Source organism: Fomitopsis serialis (assembly GCF_022376445.1).
Source record: "Fomitopsis serialis strain Sig1Antser10 chromosome Unknown B0H18scaffold_46, whole genome shotgun sequence".
NCBI classification, from domain to species: Eukaryota; Fungi; Basidiomycota; class Agaricomycetes; order Polyporales; family Fomitopsidaceae; genus Fomitopsis; species Fomitopsis serialis.
This window is the reverse complement of record NW_025955006.1, coordinates 253881-273901: the sequence shown is the minus strand read 5'-3', so window position 1 is coordinate 273901 and position 20021 is coordinate 253881. Positions and strand designations below refer to the sequence as shown.

The 20021-nt window shown below is 55.9% G+C and overlaps 5 protein-coding genes across 5 annotated transcripts; 1 reads left to right on the top strand and 4 right to left on the bottom strand.

Moving 5' to 3' along the window:
* Positions 1-2233: 2233 nt before the first annotated feature.
* On the top strand, positions 2234-3677 carry B0H18DRAFT_466265 (uncharacterized protein). The gene is made up of 3 exons (XM_048038204.1): positions 2234-3030; positions 3089-3534; positions 3587-3677. Exons 1-2 carry the CDS (start codon positions 2370-2372, stop codon positions 3526-3528), a joined length of 1101 nt encoding a protein of 366 aa, XP_047892025.1. The 5' UTR covers positions 2234-2369; the 3' UTR covers positions 3529-3534; positions 3587-3677.
* Positions 3678-4466: 789 nt separating this feature from the next.
* On the bottom strand, positions 4467-6875 carry B0H18DRAFT_1105344 (uncharacterized protein; the record flags this gene model as incomplete). The annotated part of the gene is made up of 13 exons (XM_048032650.1): positions 4467-4499; positions 4563-4607; positions 4674-4769; positions 4826-4879; positions 4945-5031; positions 5088-5150; positions 5206-5415; positions 5526-5850; positions 5920-5983; positions 6166-6210; positions 6331-6419; positions 6559-6708; positions 6819-6875. Coding segments are annotated over 13 exons (1317 nt in total), but the record flags the coding sequence as incomplete, so codon positions are not given.
* A 2286-nt stretch (positions 6876-9161) lies between these two features.
* B0H18DRAFT_1179370 (uncharacterized protein) lies at positions 9162-11504 on the bottom strand (the record flags this gene model as incomplete). The annotated part of the gene is made up of 8 exons (XM_048035952.1): positions 9162-9818; positions 9871-10105; positions 10439-10671; positions 10756-10937; positions 10988-11040; positions 11068-11141; positions 11234-11439; positions 11494-11504. The coding sequence occupies 8 exons, from the start codon at positions 11502-11504 to the stop codon at positions 9586-9588; spliced, it is 1227 nt and encodes a 408-aa protein (XP_047892023.1). The 3' UTR covers positions 9162-9585.
* Positions 11505-14095: 2591 nt separating this feature from the next.
* B0H18DRAFT_1015226 (uncharacterized protein) lies at positions 14096-15969 on the bottom strand. Its single transcript, XM_048029197.1, has one exon. The coding sequence runs from the start codon at positions 15905-15907 to the stop codon at positions 14243-14245; it is 1665 nt and encodes a 554-aa protein (XP_047892022.1). The 5' UTR covers positions 15908-15969; the 3' UTR covers positions 14096-14242.
* A 1083-nt stretch (positions 15970-17052) lies between these two features.
* B0H18DRAFT_1120405 (caspase domain-containing protein) lies at positions 17053-19296 on the bottom strand (the record flags this gene model as incomplete). Its single annotated transcript, XM_048034107.1, has 3 exons — positions 17053-17355; positions 17423-18721; positions 18790-19296. 3 exons carry the CDS (start codon positions 19294-19296, stop codon positions 17053-17055), a joined length of 2109 nt encoding a protein of 702 aa, XP_047892021.1.
* Positions 19297-20021: the final 725 nt, after the last annotated feature.

Sequence of the window (20021 nt, the reverse complement as noted above, 5' to 3'; positions counted from 1 at the left end):
CCCGGCGGAGCACTGGCAGAATCAAAAACCAGTGCTCGTAGCAGGGAGTCGATCCTCTGTAGTACTCCAGGGGAGCGCCTCCCCAGGCCTCACTGTGCTGCCCAAGCGTGCCGCTGTACACACCGTTGCGCGATCCGTACGGTTGCGCACGCTATCCGTCGGATGCAGCAGGGAGGCGCGTATTGCGACCATGTTCGCGTTCTGGAGGACTTACTTGGAGGGATTGGTGACACCGAGAGGGATCTGTCACACTGTGAAGGATCCCGATCTTCGGTGGGAGTGAACGTGAGCAGGACGATCGTCACGAGCGTGCGATACTTCAATTTCCTGTGAAGACGGAACGCTGCTGTCAATCTGCCGCCGGCAGCTTCGATGGTGCAGAAACTCACAAGTCCTGACTCCGTCGGCTACATGATGGACGTGCGCAACTGCAACCGACTCGGACGGCTCTCTTGTCGACAATTAATGGGACGACGAGAGCGTGACATCTGTTACTTGGACCACAGGCTTCGCTCATCCTCTGCTGCCGTGAAAGAAAAGCCCGTAAGGTTCATCTTGCATGTAATGCACAAAGTGTCCAAACCGGCGCGGAGAGCCACCAGATCGCAAGGTCTCATCCCCTGCCGCAGCGAAAGAAAAGAGAATGGTCCAAAACGTCGAAATCCGGCCACCAGGTCGAAGAGCCTGGTGCAGAGATAAGTTAACTTACGGGCGGTGTGGCCAAGATGCCCTGTCATCATCGAGAAAACACATCGGACTGCGCGACGAGGAGGAGGAGGAGGATTCGGACTTCGACTTTCAAATTTCTGACTGCCTTACTTAGGTTCGGAACAAGCCGCCTCCTCACGTGGTATTTCGTGCTCTGCACACCGACGCGTGTTCCTGCTCGCCGTCATGCCGTGTCGTTCGGCGCGCCTTGACGTAGACACATATCTCGCGCTGGGACTGGGCGTCGTGCAGAGTTAACAGAGGTCGCCCAAGGTGCGTCGCCACTAGTGGGGAGTCGCCCATCGCAACGACACCAGTGCTCATAATTCATATTTTGGCCTTCGGCGGAAAGAGCTCGAGGGCCATACACGACCGCCCTCCCCACTCAAGGTCGTGTTTAGGGCCCGGGAGACTAGCTCGAGGGTAGGTTGCGGAGAGGCTTGACAGAAACTACGTCGCACAGGTATTCGGTTACTCGTGATACGCATGTACACTAACTGTATGACTTTACCCGTCACGGTATTGACGGCGAGTGAAGCTTTGGAGGACGGGTGAAGGATTCCAGGCTCTCTCTCTTGCCGTTGGAGAGATGGGCGCAAACTTGAACTTGGAAACGTGTAGGTGAGTAGTTCCGGCGTGTGGCCGATGACATAGACAGGGCCCATACCTGTTTGCAGTGAATAGCTTGAGCTTGTCCGACGCTGCAGCTGGTGGTGAGCATGCGGCTAGATCCAGGCTGGCTGTGCATTATTGCACTAATGAACCTGTCTCTTGACATGCGTCTGCCTCGTGCGGGACCTTCCTCCCATCCTTATCTTCTTCCCGTCCTTATCTTCTTCCCGTCCTTATCTAGCCTCAGTCCTCCTCTATCCTGACATCGTCCTGTTCCTCCGCTCCCCGTCGTCCTTGTCCTGTTCGTTCCTCATACTGTTTCGTCTAACCGCCTTCACATAGTCTATCCCGACTGACGGTGATGGAAGATTCCTCGCAGGTGCGTGTCTGATGTACATATTGCCTGACACCGTCTGACGCGTGCGCATACTAGGTCCCCCAGACTCTACATGCGAGTGGTCACCTCCTGTTGACTAGCGCCCTGCCACTCGCACTCGCTCGTCGCATCCCAGTCGAAACTGTCAGTGAAATTATCGCTTGGACGACATATCTCGCGCTGCCTACCACTGCGTTGGTCTGCTGGACATGGCACAAACTCGCCACCAAACTCCTTTATTCCACTGTCGAACTTCGCAGCCGAAAGAGCTTCACTATGTTGACGGAGCAGTTACGCACATCTGCACGCGTCAAAGGATGGCTCGCGGCCACGCGTTGTCTCGTCATCTCCGACGGCTACTTTCCCGCCGGCCCCTTGGCGGGGCACCCATATGGCCGTGACCGCTTCCTCCATGCACTACCGCCCGTTTTCTGCGCTGCAATGCCTGGCATGCAGAGCCTGCGGATCGATGGGGGCTTAGTACATGCTGCCATGCCGACATCGTTCTTCAGTACTTTGTCCAGGTTCAAGGCCTTGAAGACGCTGCATTTGTCCAGGTTCCAATTTCACAGCATCTCCGAGCTACAGCGGCTTATCTCCGCTTCCCCCAACCTCGAAGACATCACATTGCGTGGCGGCGAATTCGTTCTGCTGAAATCTGCGAGCGACGCGGATGTTCGACGATTTCAGTCCAGGTCACACACTCGAGTTCAGCTTCAACGGCTCGGCATCGATTTTGACGACCATCGCTCGAAGTCTACATTCGATGTCATCATTGACTGGCTCGAACGCTCAGGCATCTGTGCAAGCCTACGTCACTTCGAGTCTCTCCCTGACCCTAGCGCTCGAAGATCCTCAGGCTCTCAGTATGTCTTTTCCTTCAACTCGTGTATGCTACTGTAGTGTAAGAAATGACGATCGTGATTCTAGCCCGCTTTCAACTTTTTGCCGGTACATGAACTGCAGGACTTCCCTCGACGACACTAGCAGTTTTGTCGTCATGCATCATCTCCAGAAGCATCATCGTGTGGCCCTGCGTCAGTCTGACGGCCGAGATCTCTTTCGGTGCCACTGGAATGATGGCATAGTCAAGTGTGGCCTGACCCTATCCGCCTACCAATTGGCGCGGCACATCTCAAAGGTCCACTTTAAGCATACTGGTGGCCCTGTCCAGAGCAAGTACTGCGGTAAACCCTTCAGCAGACCGGACAATAGCCTCAAGCGTCACGAGCTGGATTGCGAAGAGTCCTCACTGGTTAAGAACAACGTTGACATAGACGGACTCCTCAGAGCAGCTGGACAATTCCTCACTCGTGTCTGTATATCAAGCCTTGGTCTGTCACATATTTCCTCTGCGTTGCATCACGCATCTGACGATCATGCATGTCGTAGTAACGAATAATCTAGAGCACAACACTGCATTGGAATTCTTGCACTTCAAGATAGGTTTCCGCGACGAGAAGTACCAGTCATATGGCTTCCTGCCTACAATCGCAGAAGCATTACACCCCACGCTCTCCACTGCGCAGTCCCATCAGCTGAAGCAGATCACGATCAGTTTAATCGCCGCCGGGACGCCGGGCCTCTACAGATCTCTAGACAGGCCTAGGGCAAACTTGAAGTTGAAGGGTCTGCACGACGTCATGCGTCGCCCCTGTTTTGAGGCACTACTTGAAGTCGAGTTGCAATTGACTCTCAACCCCCCAAAGGGTTGTGACCGGGTGGAGAAGGATGGCATCATCAACAATCTCTCTGCTTCGTTCAACACCCTCCTCAGCCCGTGGGCCGACCGTGGTCTACTCCGCGTTTCTTATAAAGATATTTATATCTGACAAGGCGTGAGTCGTCAGCTTATCCGAAGCACCGATTGCCCGTCTCACTTAGCTATAGCCGAATCTACGTTCAACGGCGCAGAGCAAGACACTGTATTGTGGGCGCGAGACTGCGAGACCTCACCCAAACCTCGCCCCGGGCTCCTCGCACGGGCTCGCAGCTCCATCACGACAGGCGCCATGCGTCCAAGATACCCCGAGAGAAGTCGTCGTGTCCGCGTATAGGGACAGTCTCTATTCATGATTTCAGAAATCGTATTGGGAGGTCTTGAATGACCCGCATCGTGGCCGTAGGCGATAGGAAGGTGACCCACAGATAGACACTCCCCCTTTATACTGGCACTTGTACCTCAGATTCAGATGGCTACGCGTTGCCCACTCATCTGACTCTACTAGGTTCTCTCTGTCTTGTACTACGCCCATGATACTATTGCAATGCACATCTTGTGCAAATCCATGCGCGTAAGGCTTGGTCGCTCGAACTCTGGAGCCCTTGGCTAAGCCGCTAGAAGGTTATGCCGATGATGAGGCAACCAAACTCAGTAATCACCACTGAAGTACAACCTGGACGTGCAGTGGGTGACCACCATTGACATCCCAGCGGGTATCTGCAATTTCACGAGTGCAAGTGTCGCAACCTCAGGCCCAAAACAACACAACGTGTATATTGTCACGGCAATAGCAGCACTGGCATGTACCTCAACCGTCACCGGGACACTGGTCCAACCCGACAGCGCCCAACTCGCTCACGACGCACGCGCTCAGCGCTCAGCCTCAGCCTCGGCGGTCATCGCGTCGATACACCATCCTTCTGCTTCCCCGGGTGCAGTCCGCTCGACGCGCAGCTGCGTCTCGAGACCTTCAGTTCGAAAGGTCGGTAAGCCTCCGAGCATCGTACTTACGAGAAGTGATTGCTACTCACCAAGCGTCTTTGCCTGGGGTGTTTTCACCTCCGCGGAAATCTCTCGGAGCTATGTGGAAGGGGACGCGACTCGTTGATACAGCTCCGCAGCATATGACAGCACAGTGCGCACCCATAGTCTTATCCTCATTGGCAGCTTTCAACTGCACTCGCAACGCTTATGCCAGTGGATATTATGTTAGTATAGTCTGCCGTAAGATACGCAGTGACGACTGATACCCACATGAAACCTCCATCACCAGCTGTTCTCGCCTAGCTGAGCACTCAGCGCGCTCGCCCTCCAGTTCCTTCGTCAGCGTCTCAACCTGCTCACGGAGGGCTATCGGGTGTATCGTCAGTGGACGAATAGAGGATACGCGGACGCGAGTGCCGCACCAGTGTTCTGACTCCGCATGTCCACTTGCAGCCTTACTAGCTTCTTGCCGAGCTCTGTCAGAATGCGTTGTGCAATTAGCATATGCGGGGTGCAGTCAAATATGATTATTGGTACTCACCCAGCGCCACTCGCTCTGCACGCTCTCGCTTGTCGATTTCGGCCTTGAGCTCTCGCTCATGCGCCGAATGCCATTGTGCCTGCACCGCTATGAAAGGGGCGAGTGAGTCCGCGATAGAGCGTTGAAAGACGGATAGCGCGTACAGGCAACAGCATCGCGAGCCGTCTGCAACTCTGTCTGAAGCCGATCTCGTTCTGCTCGCAGGGCTTGTCCAGGTACCCGTCAGCTGGCACTCAGCTCCACTGTCGCATACCCACTCACAAGCAATGGTTTCCTGTGCAGCCCGCCCTGCATCCTCGCCCTGCGCTCGCTTCATCTTCTCCTGCTCGAGCAGTGCCTGCACCTCGCGCATCTCACGCGCGACCCGTTCCTTCTCTGTGTTCGTCTCGAGTACCCGGATACGCTCCTGCGCCCATTGATACCGCGCTTCCGCCAGCTCCGCGTCCTTCCGCGCCGCCTGCACCTGGAAGCCTGCTCAGCGACGTAGATCAGCAAAACAGCACTCGTTCGCGAAGGCAATCGAGACAGGGCCCCACCGTTCTCCCGCTCGCTGAACGCGCTCTCCTTCTCACGGAACTCACGTTCGCGGGTCGCCAACCGCTCCGCTTGGTTTCTGTACAATGCGACGTCTGCCTCAAGTTGCGCCTCCCGCGCCTGCACGGTGACCGCCGCGGTGAGGGCACTCCTGAGCGTGTCCACCAGCCCGGGCTTCGCGCCGACGCCGTTGCCAGCCGTACTGCTTTCCACGTGTGTCTGAGATGCCGCCGGATCCTGGGCCTGCTGGTCGTTCTCCTCCGGGTTTGTAGAGTCTGCGTTCAGGAGAGCTTGAGCATCATTGTCCATGGGTTCCTCCTTGATGGTGATGAGAGCGGTGTTTACAATCGCAGATAGGACGGCATCGGGAGCCTGTCACAGCGCGAGCGACGCACGCCAGGTCAGATGGCATGAAGGCGACTACGGAGCCATGAAACGCACTCGAGGATCGAATGCTCCGTTACTTCGGCGATCATCATCATCCATGTGTCCCTGCGCGACGATCCTTGACGGCCCAGCAATCGGAGGATCATTTTCAGTCACAGGCACAGATCCTCTCACGGGGACAGATGCTTGCGGGCGAGACCGCTTCTGCTGAGGGTCGGCGGGTCGGCAGTCAGGCGAACGGGGCCGCTTAGAGGACCGGCGACGCGGAGGAGGGGACGGCGCACGCGCGAGAGGGCTCACGGCAGCTTCAGGAACCCTAGAATTAGGTCCACCCCCTTCCCTACGCTGCATATCAGGAATTGTAGCAAAATCAAGCAAAGGAACACACTGTATATGAGCGGTAGCCTCCGAGCTGCATGATTCGCCTGAGGACGTGCTCACGGCCGATACGCTGGCTGCACTCACATGTCTAGTTCGCGCAGCCTGCGATCTGTTTCCCCGTGCTCTTCCCATGTACGCCATATGTTTGGCAGAAACGGTTCGACGGCTCGCCGCTACACATAATTTAGTGAAGGCCCTGGCAACTTGAACATCGTTTGGAGAAACGGGACATACCAATACATCGTCATGACTACGATCCACGGTATCCCATGTGCATCTCGCTACCGGTATTCTTCCTCGCCAAAAGCTTACCACGCCAACCTTGTGAGGGACTCCAAGGCTCTGGAGATCGCGGTCGACAAAACGTTCAACGCTGTTCGCGGACTTGTGCAAGGCAGCCTGTCTCGCCTTCTCTCCGCAGTAACTGATGTCCAAGGTGTAGTGATTCATGCTAGCTTGGTGCTGAAAAGCATACAGCGCATTATCCCACCGTCCGGGATGTAGGGAGACGACAGTACGAAGTACGAGCCAGCTGGCTGCTGCCAGCGCCGAGCGCGCGCACACCGGCTCACGTGATCGCGTCTGGCGACCACCTCCGAGTCACCGAGTTGCGAGTAGCCTCCCTCCATCTTCTCTCTCAGGAGATTGGAGCATACTCTGCCATTGATAGTCAGCTGTCGCTACTTTCCCATCATATCCCGAGACCGCCGCAATGTTGGAACAGGAACTAGGAGTGCGAATTTTCTACGGCGGCTCCAAAGCCAACTTCCTCGCGCGAGTCGACGCCGCGAATTGCGACGCCCTCGACCTCTTCGTGCTGAATGACCTGAAGCAACTGAACATGGCTATGCCTGACGCGACCTTCCTTGTACCTCGTGCAGCTGAAGTGTGCTCCGTATGGTCCCGGAGCGGAGGTCCTCTAGACGTACTCCCGGTACGTTGAACTGCGATCTGTCGACTCAAATAGCATATTGAACTCTGATCACTCCAGGTCAGAGGAGTCGCATGCTGCTCGCGACCAGCACTGACGATGTCTCAACCTGGACATCGCAGTAAATGATCTGTACGTGCTCACATGCAATTAAAAATGGAGGCGACACTGACATGGATTCTCGCTATCAGCCGCATTACGAGACTCGAGGCGTCGCCTGCCCTGCGTCTGGATCGCCGTTCAGCCCTCCAGCTGCGTGACCCCGCTGAGCGGATGCCTTCTGTCGCAAGGCCCGGCTTCTCACCGGCGCTCACATTCCAGCCTGCTTGTGCCTCCACTCACCAAGTACTCGAGGAAATTGTCCTACAAGCCTCGGGCAGCAAGCCCGAGCCTCGGTCACCTGAAGTTCGAGTCTGCGACCCTCCTACAGCGTCCTTCAACAACCTATGGCCACTCTTCGTATTTTCTCGTCCTCTCGATCTAGCTAGAGACGGAGTGACGCAAGAATCACTATCTGGCAGGTCACCTCTCCGCAACAGCGTGGACACACGGGCACCTACAATCAGCTGCTTGATTCATGACCCACCTCTGGCTCTGGCTCTGACGACGCAGGAGAAAGATTGGTCCTCTTCCAGTGGTCTCGCACGCAAAGACGTAGTCTTCGCACCCGAGTCTCTTGGCGAGGTCACGGCTGGGGTCACTACGGCAGGATCTCCGACGTCGCTAATTGGTCTCCGGAAGCGGTCGGCATCGGCACCACTGGGGCAGCACCCTTCGGACCTGGGGCTCGGAGAACAAGGAACTGATCGGCCTGGAGGGGCTGACTGGGAAGACTGAACAGTCCAGCGCTGTCTTTGGCAGACCATCCGCCAGCTGCCGTGCCACAGAGACCCCGCACAAATCCGTAGCGATACCGGCACGAAAGGCACCCCGCTCACCGACTCGAATGGCGCGAATCTGAGTTCACCCCCTGGACGTACCGCGGCGGCCCCCGGTTCGACGACTGCGACCTCGAGACCCTCTGCTCCCGTACTGTACTCTCCGACCCTCTCCAAGTGAACAGCGCCGAGCGTACCGCGCAGATCAGCGCGTCAACAGATGCGAAAGTGGACGCTCGGGGCTCTCACCCTGCCTTACATCCTCAGGCTTTAGCTTCAATCCATACAACCCTCGAGTTGCCGACGGTAAACTTCAAGAGGAAGCGGTCCCCGGTGCAGCAAGTTCGACCACCAGCCTCAGCGCCAACAAACGTCCGCGTCTCTTCTCATTCTGGCCGTGGTGACATTCTTTCCCCGGAGAATTCAGGGTCTGTGCTGGTCAAGCTTGAAGTTGACGATGGTGCGCTGACGACGCCTCAAAATTGCACAAACTGCCTCCCGGATACATCGTCCTTGATGCAGGTAGACATTGCCGCAAACCCACAAAAACAGCAACCGCAAGGACAACAGTCCGACTCAGTGCCGGCGGCTTCCATCGACTCAACACCCAAGGGCAAGAGGATCAGGCACCCGCGTGCCCGTGGAGGCAAAAATCCAGGCCGCCAAGGCGCGCACGATGGCAATCGTCGCTGCTACCGTCGCTGCCCTCGCCACCGATGTGGAGGTGGCCTTGCGAGCTTTGCGGGTCGGCGGGCGGAGGCCAGCACCTGTGGCTAGCGTGGACTCAACTGGAAGTGCGGGGAAGCGCAGGACGGATGGACGAGTGCTACTTGTTGGGGGCGCAAAGGCCCGGGGCCAGAGGGGCGCAAACTCTGTCTCTTGTGAAGGGACGCTCTGCTACGAAGAGGTCATCTCCCCGCGGCTGGGCTTCCACGAGCAGACCTTGGCGGCCTGACCGGCGTGATTACGAAGTCGTTCCTCAGAAGGTAGCACGACCCGCCCGCGGTTCACGCAGAGTTTCAGAGTCCTTAGAAGTGACTCCAGCCAGAACCACAGCGCGGGGCACAACTTTGGGTCCAGGACAGGGAGGGCGGGACGGGCACGACCTACGATGGAGGACTGAGAGGAGGATGGTGACGGTGACCAGTTACCTGAGTCGTCCAGTTCGGAAAGCTGAATGTTCGATGGACATGTGGTTTCAGTGAAAACGCCCCGGAAGAGGGCTAGGCTCGAGGTTAAGAGGTTCAGCGAGTATATATGGGCATTGCGACGGTTGCGCAGGCCAGCCACAGAGTTGTATACAATCTAGAGGATCCCTGGTATCGCACTTCGCCACAGCCTAGTTTTGTGTTCATTGTTGTCATTGTACTTGTGCGCGCAACCTATCGTGTCTTCAGAAACGTGTGGGATTTGTGAGGGCTCCAGTTGACATCCACCATTGGCTCGATCGTGTACATTGAAACAAAGTCCGAAATCGTAGCGTATGAACCACGCAAATACATACCAATATATACCACACTTTTATGTCCACTATCGGCCTCGACCCGTTCGATATTCCACGCTGCTGGCGAATAGCTCTCCCGTCAAGCGTGACATGTCGAGGAACGCGTCCATAAGCGCGGGGACGACGAACGGGGCGGTGCATTCGCGGCGCACGTCCATGAGCGCGCCCTCCGCGAGCTCGCGCCGCCGCCGCTCCGCCTGAAGTGCGGACTCCGCGGCGCGGCGTGCTTCTGCCTCTGCTTCCAGCTGAGCGCGAAGTGCTTCCGTGCTTTGTGTTAGCGACGCCATTGGTGTGGTCTGAGAGACACCTACCGGAGATCTCGTCCTGCGTCGCCTTGCGCTCCTCGACGACCTCCCGGAAAGATACCACCGAGGGATCGGGAGGGGGGCGCACGCCATAGTGTGCTAGTCGCTGCACCACCACCTTCTCGCGTGCGGCCAGAGTGGTGATCTCTCGTCCGACATCTTCGAGCGACCGCGTCAGGCCTGCCATCGCACTCGCATCCGGTGTCGGGTCGGATGCGGTGTTAGCAGACTGTGACCTTGTCTTCGCGACATGCGCAGACAAGGATGGCGGGGTCGTAATTGCGTGGCTAGTAGAAGTCGGATGAGTTGGCTGAGTAGAGACGGTGGGTGGCTGATGGAGAGCGGAACCATGATCCTTCTCCTCGACTTTAATTTTGGTGGATGTATGCGTCTGCTTGGCAGGCATTGTTGCCGGAGAAATGGGGACCACGTAAGCCGGACGCCGTACGGAGGAAGGCGGTACAGATTGTGGTACGTCCACGTCCATCTGTGCTAGAGTCGCTCCCTGAGACTGAATGTCCGACTTTGCGTGTGCTGCAGTGCTTGATGATTCTGATGGTCGCCGCGCACTCACAACTTGCGATTGCTGGGTATATGCGGGTGGAACCGTCCTCTTCGCCGGTTGTGTCGGAGTGCCGCCTCCGTGTGACGAGGGCATTGCCGAGGCGAGCGTCGAATTGGGTGGGGTGGGCTCGGGGGTTGAGCATGGACTAAACGAGACAGACGGAGTTCTGGCGTTGTTACGGGATGCAGCAGACACTGGGTACTTGTTCGTGAACTTCCGAGGCATTGTTGAGCCATACGTGTCTAATAGCGATGCAAAGCCCGAAATGTGTGCGAGTCAAGAATTGAGTAACTATGTATAGAAACGTGTCTTGGAGGCTAGCTCACCTTGTCGAGTTGGGCGGGAAATTGGAGATGCAGCTGCTCTTGCGAGAGCGATCGACCTCGGGGCTCTTGGAGCCTTGCCGCTTTCAGGAAAGTACGCTGACTGATTGTGGAATTGTGCTGATGAAGGGAGGGTGTCGGCCGGAGCCTTCATGCCTGGAGCAGGGATGTGAAGGCGTCCACCACTAAGTTATTATGTTATGGACAGATCAAGCAGTTAGGCAGATGTGCTCACTTGATACTCAGGCTTATTAGCGACCTGTTAAATATGCGCTTGAACGTCGCCCCCTATGTACAGTATTAGAACTCACTCACATGGAACGGTCCGCCAACGACGCCGGGGTGAAGCGTACGGCCTGGAACGCCGATGACATTTCCTCCTCCAAGATCTAAAGAAACGGTAAGCCGTCAAGTTCCAACCATTATCAAGGACGAACCGAAGCCGCAAAACTCACACCGTGTTCTTTGGCGTTCCACATACACCTCATAACTGCGGAGCGCCATGTACATCCACACGTGTGACAAGGGGGAAAGCCAAGCGCCTCGAGGTCTTCATTGACAAACGCGTCCAAGTACCGCACCGAATCATCCTTCCATTCATTAAACTGGCGTGCTTTCTCGGCCTTATAGTGAATAAACAAGCAGATCGTGTTCGTATCTCCTGTCTGACGCTGTTGGATGTCGCCGCTGATGTCAAACAGTCATCCGCCTGTATCAACAGCGAGAGGTCTCATCACTCACCGATAATTCATGAATTGACGACCTCAGGAAATAGCATGCACCAGTAGTATGTTCTGCGAGGCTTTAGCTCCGGTCGCAATCCGCCGCAATTGAGACGATGATCTTGCAATATAGGAGGTGTAGAATATCAAGGCTTATATCGGAGTTGCGAGAAAGCTGCTGGGCCAATATGTGTACACTGCGCGTCAAGCCAAATTTTCTGACAGGATATGTTCCGGAAAGGCAAGATTTCCTGCGCTTTACCGTCATGTTTCCTCGGAGGATATCAGGCGAAAAGGTGCAGGTAAAACAAGATTTCCGACTGATTTCCGGGCACTTTCCCTGCCCAATCCGACAGGTGTTCTCGCTCGCATCACTACTAGCTCGCGTCTCTTGCTTCACTTCAGTTTCGTTATAATAGATCATTGGTATATGTATTTTATAATGCTGTGTACACATTGGACAGGCCCAACCGTCAACGCGTTAGCAAGCTGCCAGGCAACTGTAGTAGGACCTAGATAGCGCCGAGCACGAATGAGATGCACGACCCGGACCTGTACCTGCCTGTGTACAGGTTCGGCGCGGTTCGGCGCGGGTTGTGCAGGTTGTGCAGCTCGTCCTGCATGGGCCAGGCGAGTGGCTGAGCAAGCGGGTTGGCTAGCTAGAAGATGGGTGGACGGACGAGAATGGCAAGCGGGCAAGAAGATGAGCACGAGCAGGCATGTGGGAGAGCTGGCTAGAGGGGGAGCACAGGCGGGCAAGAACGAGCGCGCGCCGGGCAGGAAAGCGAGCGGGCAAGAGGCGAGGGGGGAAGAGAGCCTGAGGGTGAACGAGCGGTCAGACGATAAGCCGAGTGGGCGAGCAAGCAGGCGGGCGAGCTGGTTAGCACGAGGGAAAAGGAAGGCAGCCTTAGGCAGGCCGGCGAGGTGACGGAGGGCGAGCGTGCGAGAAGGACGACGAGAGTAGTCGAGCAGGCGACGAGGGCGAGCGAGCGAGTGTGCGAGCAAGCAGGCAGTAAGCAGCGGCAACATACTCGGAGCCGTCGGAGCGAAAATTACAGTATCAGAAATGTGCTGTAGGGCCGGAAGATCATTTTCCACACCTGGGAGTTGTACGTACCTTATCTGTAAAGCTTTCTCGCGAGTTCGCATTTTCTCCTCCCCGGCCTGCGCGAGGAGCGGCTGTATGACACCGTGTGCGTGCTGTAGAAGGCTGATATTGAGCTCACAAACGATGGCAATCAAAGCGGACGTACTTACGAGCAGACAGGAAATCTATACTTTCCCGAGTTTGTCAGCTGTTTTGAGCCATGGACTCCGGATGATCATCACTTGCGAGACGGTGCCGTGGCGGCGTATGCTCACATTGGGTAAGTCCCTCCCTCTGATCGAGATCGCAGACGTGCTCACAGAGTGGCGATTTGCACTCGAAGACGAGCGCGCAACTCGGACCAACTGTCCAGAACCGACCAGCGCGGACGCCGCCGCTGGCCGCCCACCTCCTGCAAGTCGAGCCCTGGTCAGTCCGTCGCTGCGCGCATCGCAATGCGCCTCATGCAATCCGAGTCGCACTCACCTACCTCTAGTAGATCTTCTGTGTACCCGCTACTAGCTCCTTGATAACATCTTTCTTGTAACGGTTGAGATGATCCCGGACGTTGTGTATCCACACTGTCAGAATGGCAGCTGATCCAGCCAGTCATAACAGTGTAATTCAGCAACGCAATGGAGGGACCGACATATCACTCGACGCACCTTACACCTTAAGTCGGTCCGTAACCACCACCGTGTTCGAATCCAACAAAGCAGCAACGTTCTGCCACTTTTTCTCAAACAGAACCCCGCTCGCGCTCGCGTTCCTCAGGTCCACTAGCTGCGCAAACTGCACCGTCTTCTGCGCCTCCTGCGCGCCCGCACCCCTCTCCTCCCGGGCGAGTAGGGCCGGGTTCTGCGTCACAGACTCGTCGATCACGGTCTCGATCGTCAGGTTCTATGCAACGACGCGCATGACTCGCCTGGCTACGCCCTGCACCGCATTGCATACCGTAAAGGGGCATGCTACCTCCAAGTGGTATGGCTTGGACTTGAACACGCGACTCGACGGTTGAACTTTGAACGTTGAGACTTTGCATGGAGGTGAGGGTTGCAGATCAAGGATGTCGACGGGGTGGATGTATGCGCGAAAGCCACGACGCCCGCGACGCGTCGTGGTAATACGTCACGAGCTCGCGTCATGGTACTTAGCTCCAATCGAGGAAACAGGCTGGAGATCGGCCAGGCGAGATATAAATAGGTAAGGTACAGGATATGCCGTCTCTCCCCACGTTATCCTACGTGGAAATTTCGCGTTGAAGTGCAGTGGTAGAAGTATGGCGCAACGTGGCGGGAGGGTGGGGAGGAAAGAACAGTTTGCAGTTGGATTGCAGCAATGTCATCTCGTGGCTCGCCGCCAGGGCTGGGAGTCTGAGCGCCGATCATCGCTCCAAACAGGGGACGTGACACGCGTCATGTCACGTGGATGTGACAAATCGTGTCTCTCCAAGTCCGACTTCACTGGGACTGTCGGATGCGAGTCGATGAGTGAGAATAGCTGCATCTACCCAACGTCGAACATAGTACACCTATTACAAAACTTGTAGACCCATGACACTGTGCTGAACAAATCCAGAAGAGAATAAGAATACTATCTAATAGTCCATGTCAAACGCATAGCTATGTACCGATCGTCCCCGTGAACTGCTACGTGCAATGCCCACCACCTACGAGCCCTACTATGAGTCACAAACCAGCTCTGACCGCACAGCAGCCGCCAAACGCACCGTGAGCACGGAAATCTTCTCCAGGCCCCCCATCAGCGAGCCAAGCTCCGGCGGCTGCCCGCCCCGCCTGCCCTCTGAACCTAGCGTCGACGCCCTCGGCGTCCACGTCCCCACAAGGCTCGCCGGACCGCGCACATCACACGCACGGTATTGGCGCAGGCTCATGTCCATGTGCACCAGCAGGGAAGACACGGTGTCCCGGAGGCTCTTCAGCTCCCGATGTGTCGCGAGGAGGTCATCTGCCAGGCTGTCCGGCTTCGTGGTGTCGCTATCGACGTCCAGGTCGTGCGGAACAAGTGTTCCCGAGGACACAGAGCGTGTATCTTGAGGTGAAGAGGGGCGAATGTCTTGGCCTTCGTGCGGTACCGCCTCGGAACAGGGAAAGAGCGTACGAAGAAGAGCATAATGTTCCGAGCCTAGTTCGGGTCCCTGAGACAGACAGCTCTCAGGATGAGGCATGGGAGAAGAAGGCGCAGGCGGAGCAGCATTGCCGTAGGGGGACGCATCCAATCCAGACATAGTCAGAGACGGAGACGGAGAGCTCGAGACGTCTAGCGGTCCAGCGATAGTCGGCTCTAGCTTATTAGCCGTCGAACGAGTCTTGCACTCCAGAATACGAGACGCCCTGAGCGAGTGAGACTGCTTGACGACCGCGGCGGCCACAGCTGCCTTCACAGCCATCCTCAGAGGGTGCCTAGGCTTCCGCTTGGGACAGACTTGCGTTCCCTGGTACGCTTGCTGACCGTCGTCGAGGTCGTTGAAGTCAGACGAGATGGTGTCGCGGACACACACCGATGGTTGCTGGTCTTGCTTAGAATTCGACGACGGCGATATAGGGTCCTCTGCAAGCAAGGGCGACGAGGTGGGTAGCGTGCGGTCTTCCTCGAGCATAGGTGGTGGCGGCGAGCCAACTCCATCAAGCCCCGACTGTGACGGCGGACGAGCCTCCTCAGACTGCAGTGATGGCGACAATAGGCGGCCCTCCTCTAGCTCCAGAGTCGACGGTCCATCCTCCAAAAGCACCGGCGACGGCAGCTGAGACACGATGGCCAGTACGTCGAAAGAGGTCGCCGGCGGTACATCGACCTCCTCAACTTCTGACTCGCCAGCATCCGTCGCTGTGTCCGCTGTGACAGAGCCCGAGACGTTCGTACCAGCTTTGGCGGCGGCGGCGGCAGCATCCGCAGCTTGTCGGGCGATCTTGCGTGCCTTCGCTGCCTGGACCTTCTTACCGCCGCGGGCGCGCGGGTGTCTGCGTCTGCCGGGCTTGACGGGAGTCTCTGGTTGATCACTGCTAGCGTCCTCGGAGACTGGGGCATCGTCCGTCAATGCCTCCAGTAGAAGTTCGTCTTGAGCGGACAGGTCGTCGCCAGTGCTAGCCAGAGTAGAGGAGTCGACTGTAAATGCGGCAGAACAAGGTGGACGAGGTTCATGCCCTTCGACAGATGTTGCTGGAGCGCCGCCAGGGCTACCGCATCCAGGGAGGTTGCAGACTGCAACTGAGGCTGGCGAGCCTAGCGGTGACGACCGCGAGATGGCTTCTTCAGTTGTAAGGTCGTCGTTGGTGTCCAGAGAGCGCGTTCCTTCACTAGTCTGCATAGGAGCAACAGTCTCCATCGGGGAGAAAAACGAGAGTTGGCTGATGGCGTGAGGACTCCAGACCTAAGAGACATGCAACAACTTGGAAGACGAGTCGACGACCTCTCAGGACTATGAGTGACGCTTTCGTGGAAAAATACTTACCGACAAGTCTTACTTTCGCGCGACTTAGACTTAGTACAATTGGCGCCCGGCCGACGTGCCCGAGGCAGTCATTGCCAAATCGGGATGAAGCCAGGACCGCTGCGCCAGACTTTTTCTCTGTGATTAGTACAAGTTCTGTATTAGGTTCATGCACTTCTATTTGGTGTCATAATATCTGTTCCTTTCGATGAGAACTGCGGGCTCATGGCCATGCAGGCTCTCCTACTGTAGCACTCCGGGCCATATGTCTCATCAATAATGGAGACTGGGTGGTTTTATGAAACATTTCGCAGCTCAGCTTCGTCTTATAATCGGGCTTCCGGGCGGTCATGATCCGTGATATCCATGCCGTGCAATAAACAATAATGCGTGTGGATGAAGTTACCATAATTGGCTAATAATTCCGGATTAGGCAATTGGCCAGCCCCCAGACCGGACTTAGGCGCCCTACGGTGAGCAGCGGGTGTCTCTTGCTGCAAACTTACACATTCAGTGGTAATAAGGCACAAAATCAGCACGGTTGTAGAGTCTGAGTGTACAAACTGGCATCAATGTATGTCCAAGGTGTACAATTTGTGTGTCGACTAAGCAGCAAGTCTAACGCGATAAGTAAGTCGTAAGTCTTCGTAAGTCTAAGTATTTTTCCGCGATAACGACCGTCATACAGGACGGTCACGGTCCGGGTTAGCGAGAGGGACGGTGTACGAGATCAAGCGTGGCGTAGATGTCGGCAAGCGCCGATCCTTGAGTAAGTGCTGCATACTGTACATTCAATTGCTGCTCGAACCTGCTATTGAACTTGAACTAGAAGCTGCTCCTGATTAGATACTTCCAACTGAGAGACGTAGATCAATTATTGGCACTAGGCAGACACCAAATATGATCTCGTTGGCGGGTGAAGCTAGTGTCGCACTGTACATACAGTCATGAGAGGATCTGTGACTACCGCCGATTCGAATGCTAAGACACGCGAGCCTATCATGACATGCTACGGCACTGATACAGCGCAGAGCGATCAACTACGTAGCCCTGAAGATTGTCAGAACATACACCGAAGAATACCAACCATCGTTGATTGGGCGAGGCTTGATGCATGCCCCTCGTGTACCCAAAGCATGTTGCTCTACACCACCCATGTCGACATATGAAGTCGAGACGAATATCTTCAGGAACCCTGTATCCTCACGAGCACCTTCAGGAAGCGAGAATCCGAAGGGCTCAGTCCCGGAACCACCGTAGCCGATAGTGAGCTGGCCAGGCTGATCATTGCTCTTCTTAGGTAGCGGAGGATGTCCTTCTTTGCTGGGTGGTCTGTACCAGCACTGTCCAGTGCGACGCGATCAGCTCAATCATCATGTATGCCCTATAATGTATTGATTGAGTCCTCACCTGCGTGGCACACTGTGAGGGATCAAAGTAAAAGACGTAAGGCCACAGGTCAAAGTCGGAGGAGTTGAGCAATGTCAGACCATAATATTTTGACAGATCACGGACATCGATCCGCGCCGTCTTCACCGCCTCAGGGACTCCGTATGTTGAAGTAGGGTTGGGCTGGGCCTCCTCCTCCTTTGCGTGGGCAAAGAAGACTTCCCCATCCGGTATGAGAGATGGATACAGCGCGTTACTACCTGAATCAACCTTGAGGGTACGCAGCTGTACTTCGGGTCGGAGGGTTCGGAGGTCATCAGCGGAGTCGGACGTCGGCTCGTTGAAACGATAAAGGTGGAAGTTCCAACGCGCCACGGCCCCGAGGATGTCGTCCGGGGTGCCAACTCCGGACAGGACTATCTGTGATTGTGCGTACTGGAGCGTCAACGGGTCGAACCGGTCCAAGGCCCAACCACCTTCGCACTTATCTAGCGAGACGTCGCAGTCTTTTTTGGTAGTCACCTTGACATATTTGAATTGACTGTGTGTCGAAAGGAGGGTCTCCTCAGTGCAAACCTTCATCGGCTGTGAGTTCCAGAGGTCGACCTCAGCCCTGAAATCATCAAGGTTGTCACGGTCCACGTCGATGAGGTCGGAGGTATTGAGCACCGTACAATTAAGGGCGTTGACCTTGTTCGCAATGAGAACCGTGGTATCATTGTAGTCGGGGACACCGGGTCTCAGCACGGTGAAACTCGTGCCAGTCCCCACTCCGTGAATACGACCCGCGCAGATGTGTAAGACGTTGTCGGAGTCGCGACGAATGCGGAATGAAGTCGCCTCGCCCCTGAGCTCGCTCTGGCTGAACAACTGGCGATGTTTGTGCGACCCCTCGCACACAGGATGCTGCTCCTTTAGTCCCGGGCCCGACAGGCGGTCTATGAGACGCGCGTAGGTGAGCTGGCGCAACAGTTCCTTCCGCGCATATCCCTCCCGCAATGTCTCGAGCAAGTGCAGCGTGAAAAGCCCGCGGGGACGCCGGGTGCCTGCGCGGTCAGCGACAGCGTTCTCGCGCGCCTTCTCGTTGTCCCGACAGGCCGCCAAGAGGACGTGCGATTCCATCACTCCATGCTTGAGACCCCTGTACACAACCATTTCCGCATCACGGTTCGTGCCCGGTCTCCAGGACCAGACGTCTTGATCAAGGGTTGCTGGCATGGGATAAGGGGAAAAGACTTCAGGATCGACAGCGCGCGATGCACCGTCCGAGTCGTCGCTTCGCGCCACACCCCCCGAGTGACAGGAATCAATAATTGCGAGCTGATCGCGACAACGAGCCACAATCGTGTCAATCTTCAGCTTTGACGCAAGGAACAAGACGAACGTACGATGTTGTTCCCCTTTTTATCTGCCAACTGTTGTATCAACCCTCCGAATGTTTGATCAGGGATGCCGTCGATGTGCTTCCCGCCGCTGTCCACTGTGAGGACATCGCATGGTAAAATCGTCTCGATCTTGTTATTGGGAGAAATCCAGCCTTCAGGTGCCTGGACCTGGGAACCATGGCCAGCAAAGAAGAACACTATCGCATCGCCTTCCTTGATATTAGAATTATTGATGAGATGGCTCTCGAACGTGTCGAGGATGGCTCGACGTGTTGCCTGTTCATTACTGAGCTGAACGATCTGTGCACTAGGGACGCCAAGCGTGACCGTGAGGAAGTCGGCGAAATCATTGGCATCGTTGACGCAGCCTCTGAGGTTTCGGATGTCGTTGCTGTGGTACTCGTCGATAGCAACAAGTAGGCCGAAAATGGGTGTATGTGCATCTTTCTTCGGAGTAGGGTTGCTTGTTTGGAGCATGTCCGAGTCGGCAACTGCATCTGCAGGGGCCATCCTGGAATTGCGTCAGTACAAAGACATCAGCGTAACAATAATGTGTCATACTTGGGCACGTCATTCAAGTTAGCGGCTGCCTCCCCTGGGGTCGACGATCTCTCTACACTGCTGAGCGAAGGAGATATAAGCAAATCGCAATCTAGGAGTGGTCATTGTCGACGCACGATTGAGGCTGAGCATGAGCTGATCGATGTTGGCCTTGGCTCCCGGTATGGGGCGGCATCTGGGTAGTGTCGCGGTGTCGAGTGGAGCATCGAGAGCTTGGTAGGTCCCTTTATATCTTTGGTCCTGCCGGCGTAGGACGGAACATACAGATGATTCACTCACGCTTGAGCAGGTGTTGATACTGTGGCGGCGAGTGTGGACATGCACATGAATTAAAGTACACAGATGGCCACTGGATAAGGACGCACCGTTGACCGCATCATTGTGTTCTGAACGCGCGTGCGTCTCGACCTGCGTGTTGCTGACCACAGAACAGAACCTATTGAACAGAGCGACATAACCTTGTCTAGAACTGGAGAGAAGGGATGAGGAATGGACCACAGCGCAAAGCAGCTATACGCCATTCAGCTGTGCGAATCCATCTTCGCAGGCTAAAACGGAGGCAAGACCCAGATAACGTCAGAATGTTGTCAGATCATTTGGCATTGAGTCTATATTGGGACTATCCTCCGAGAACTCGGAACCTCTCACTGCGAGGCCTCGGTTGTTGTAGAGGA

Bases quoted from the DNA above. Each gene is read 5' to 3' on its own strand.
- B0H18DRAFT_466265 (XM_048038204.1), top strand. From the start codon at position 2,370: ATGTTCGACGATTTCAGTCCAGGTCACACACTCGAGTTCAGCTTCAAC. The intron at 3,031-3,088 runs GTCTGTCACATA...TGCATGTCGTAG, and splicing joins TGTCTGTATATCAAGCCTTG to TAACGAATAATCTAGAGCAC.
- B0H18DRAFT_1015226 (XM_048029197.1), bottom strand. From the start codon at position 15,907: ATGGAGACTGTTGCTCCTATGCAGACTAGTGAAGGAACGCGCTCTCTG.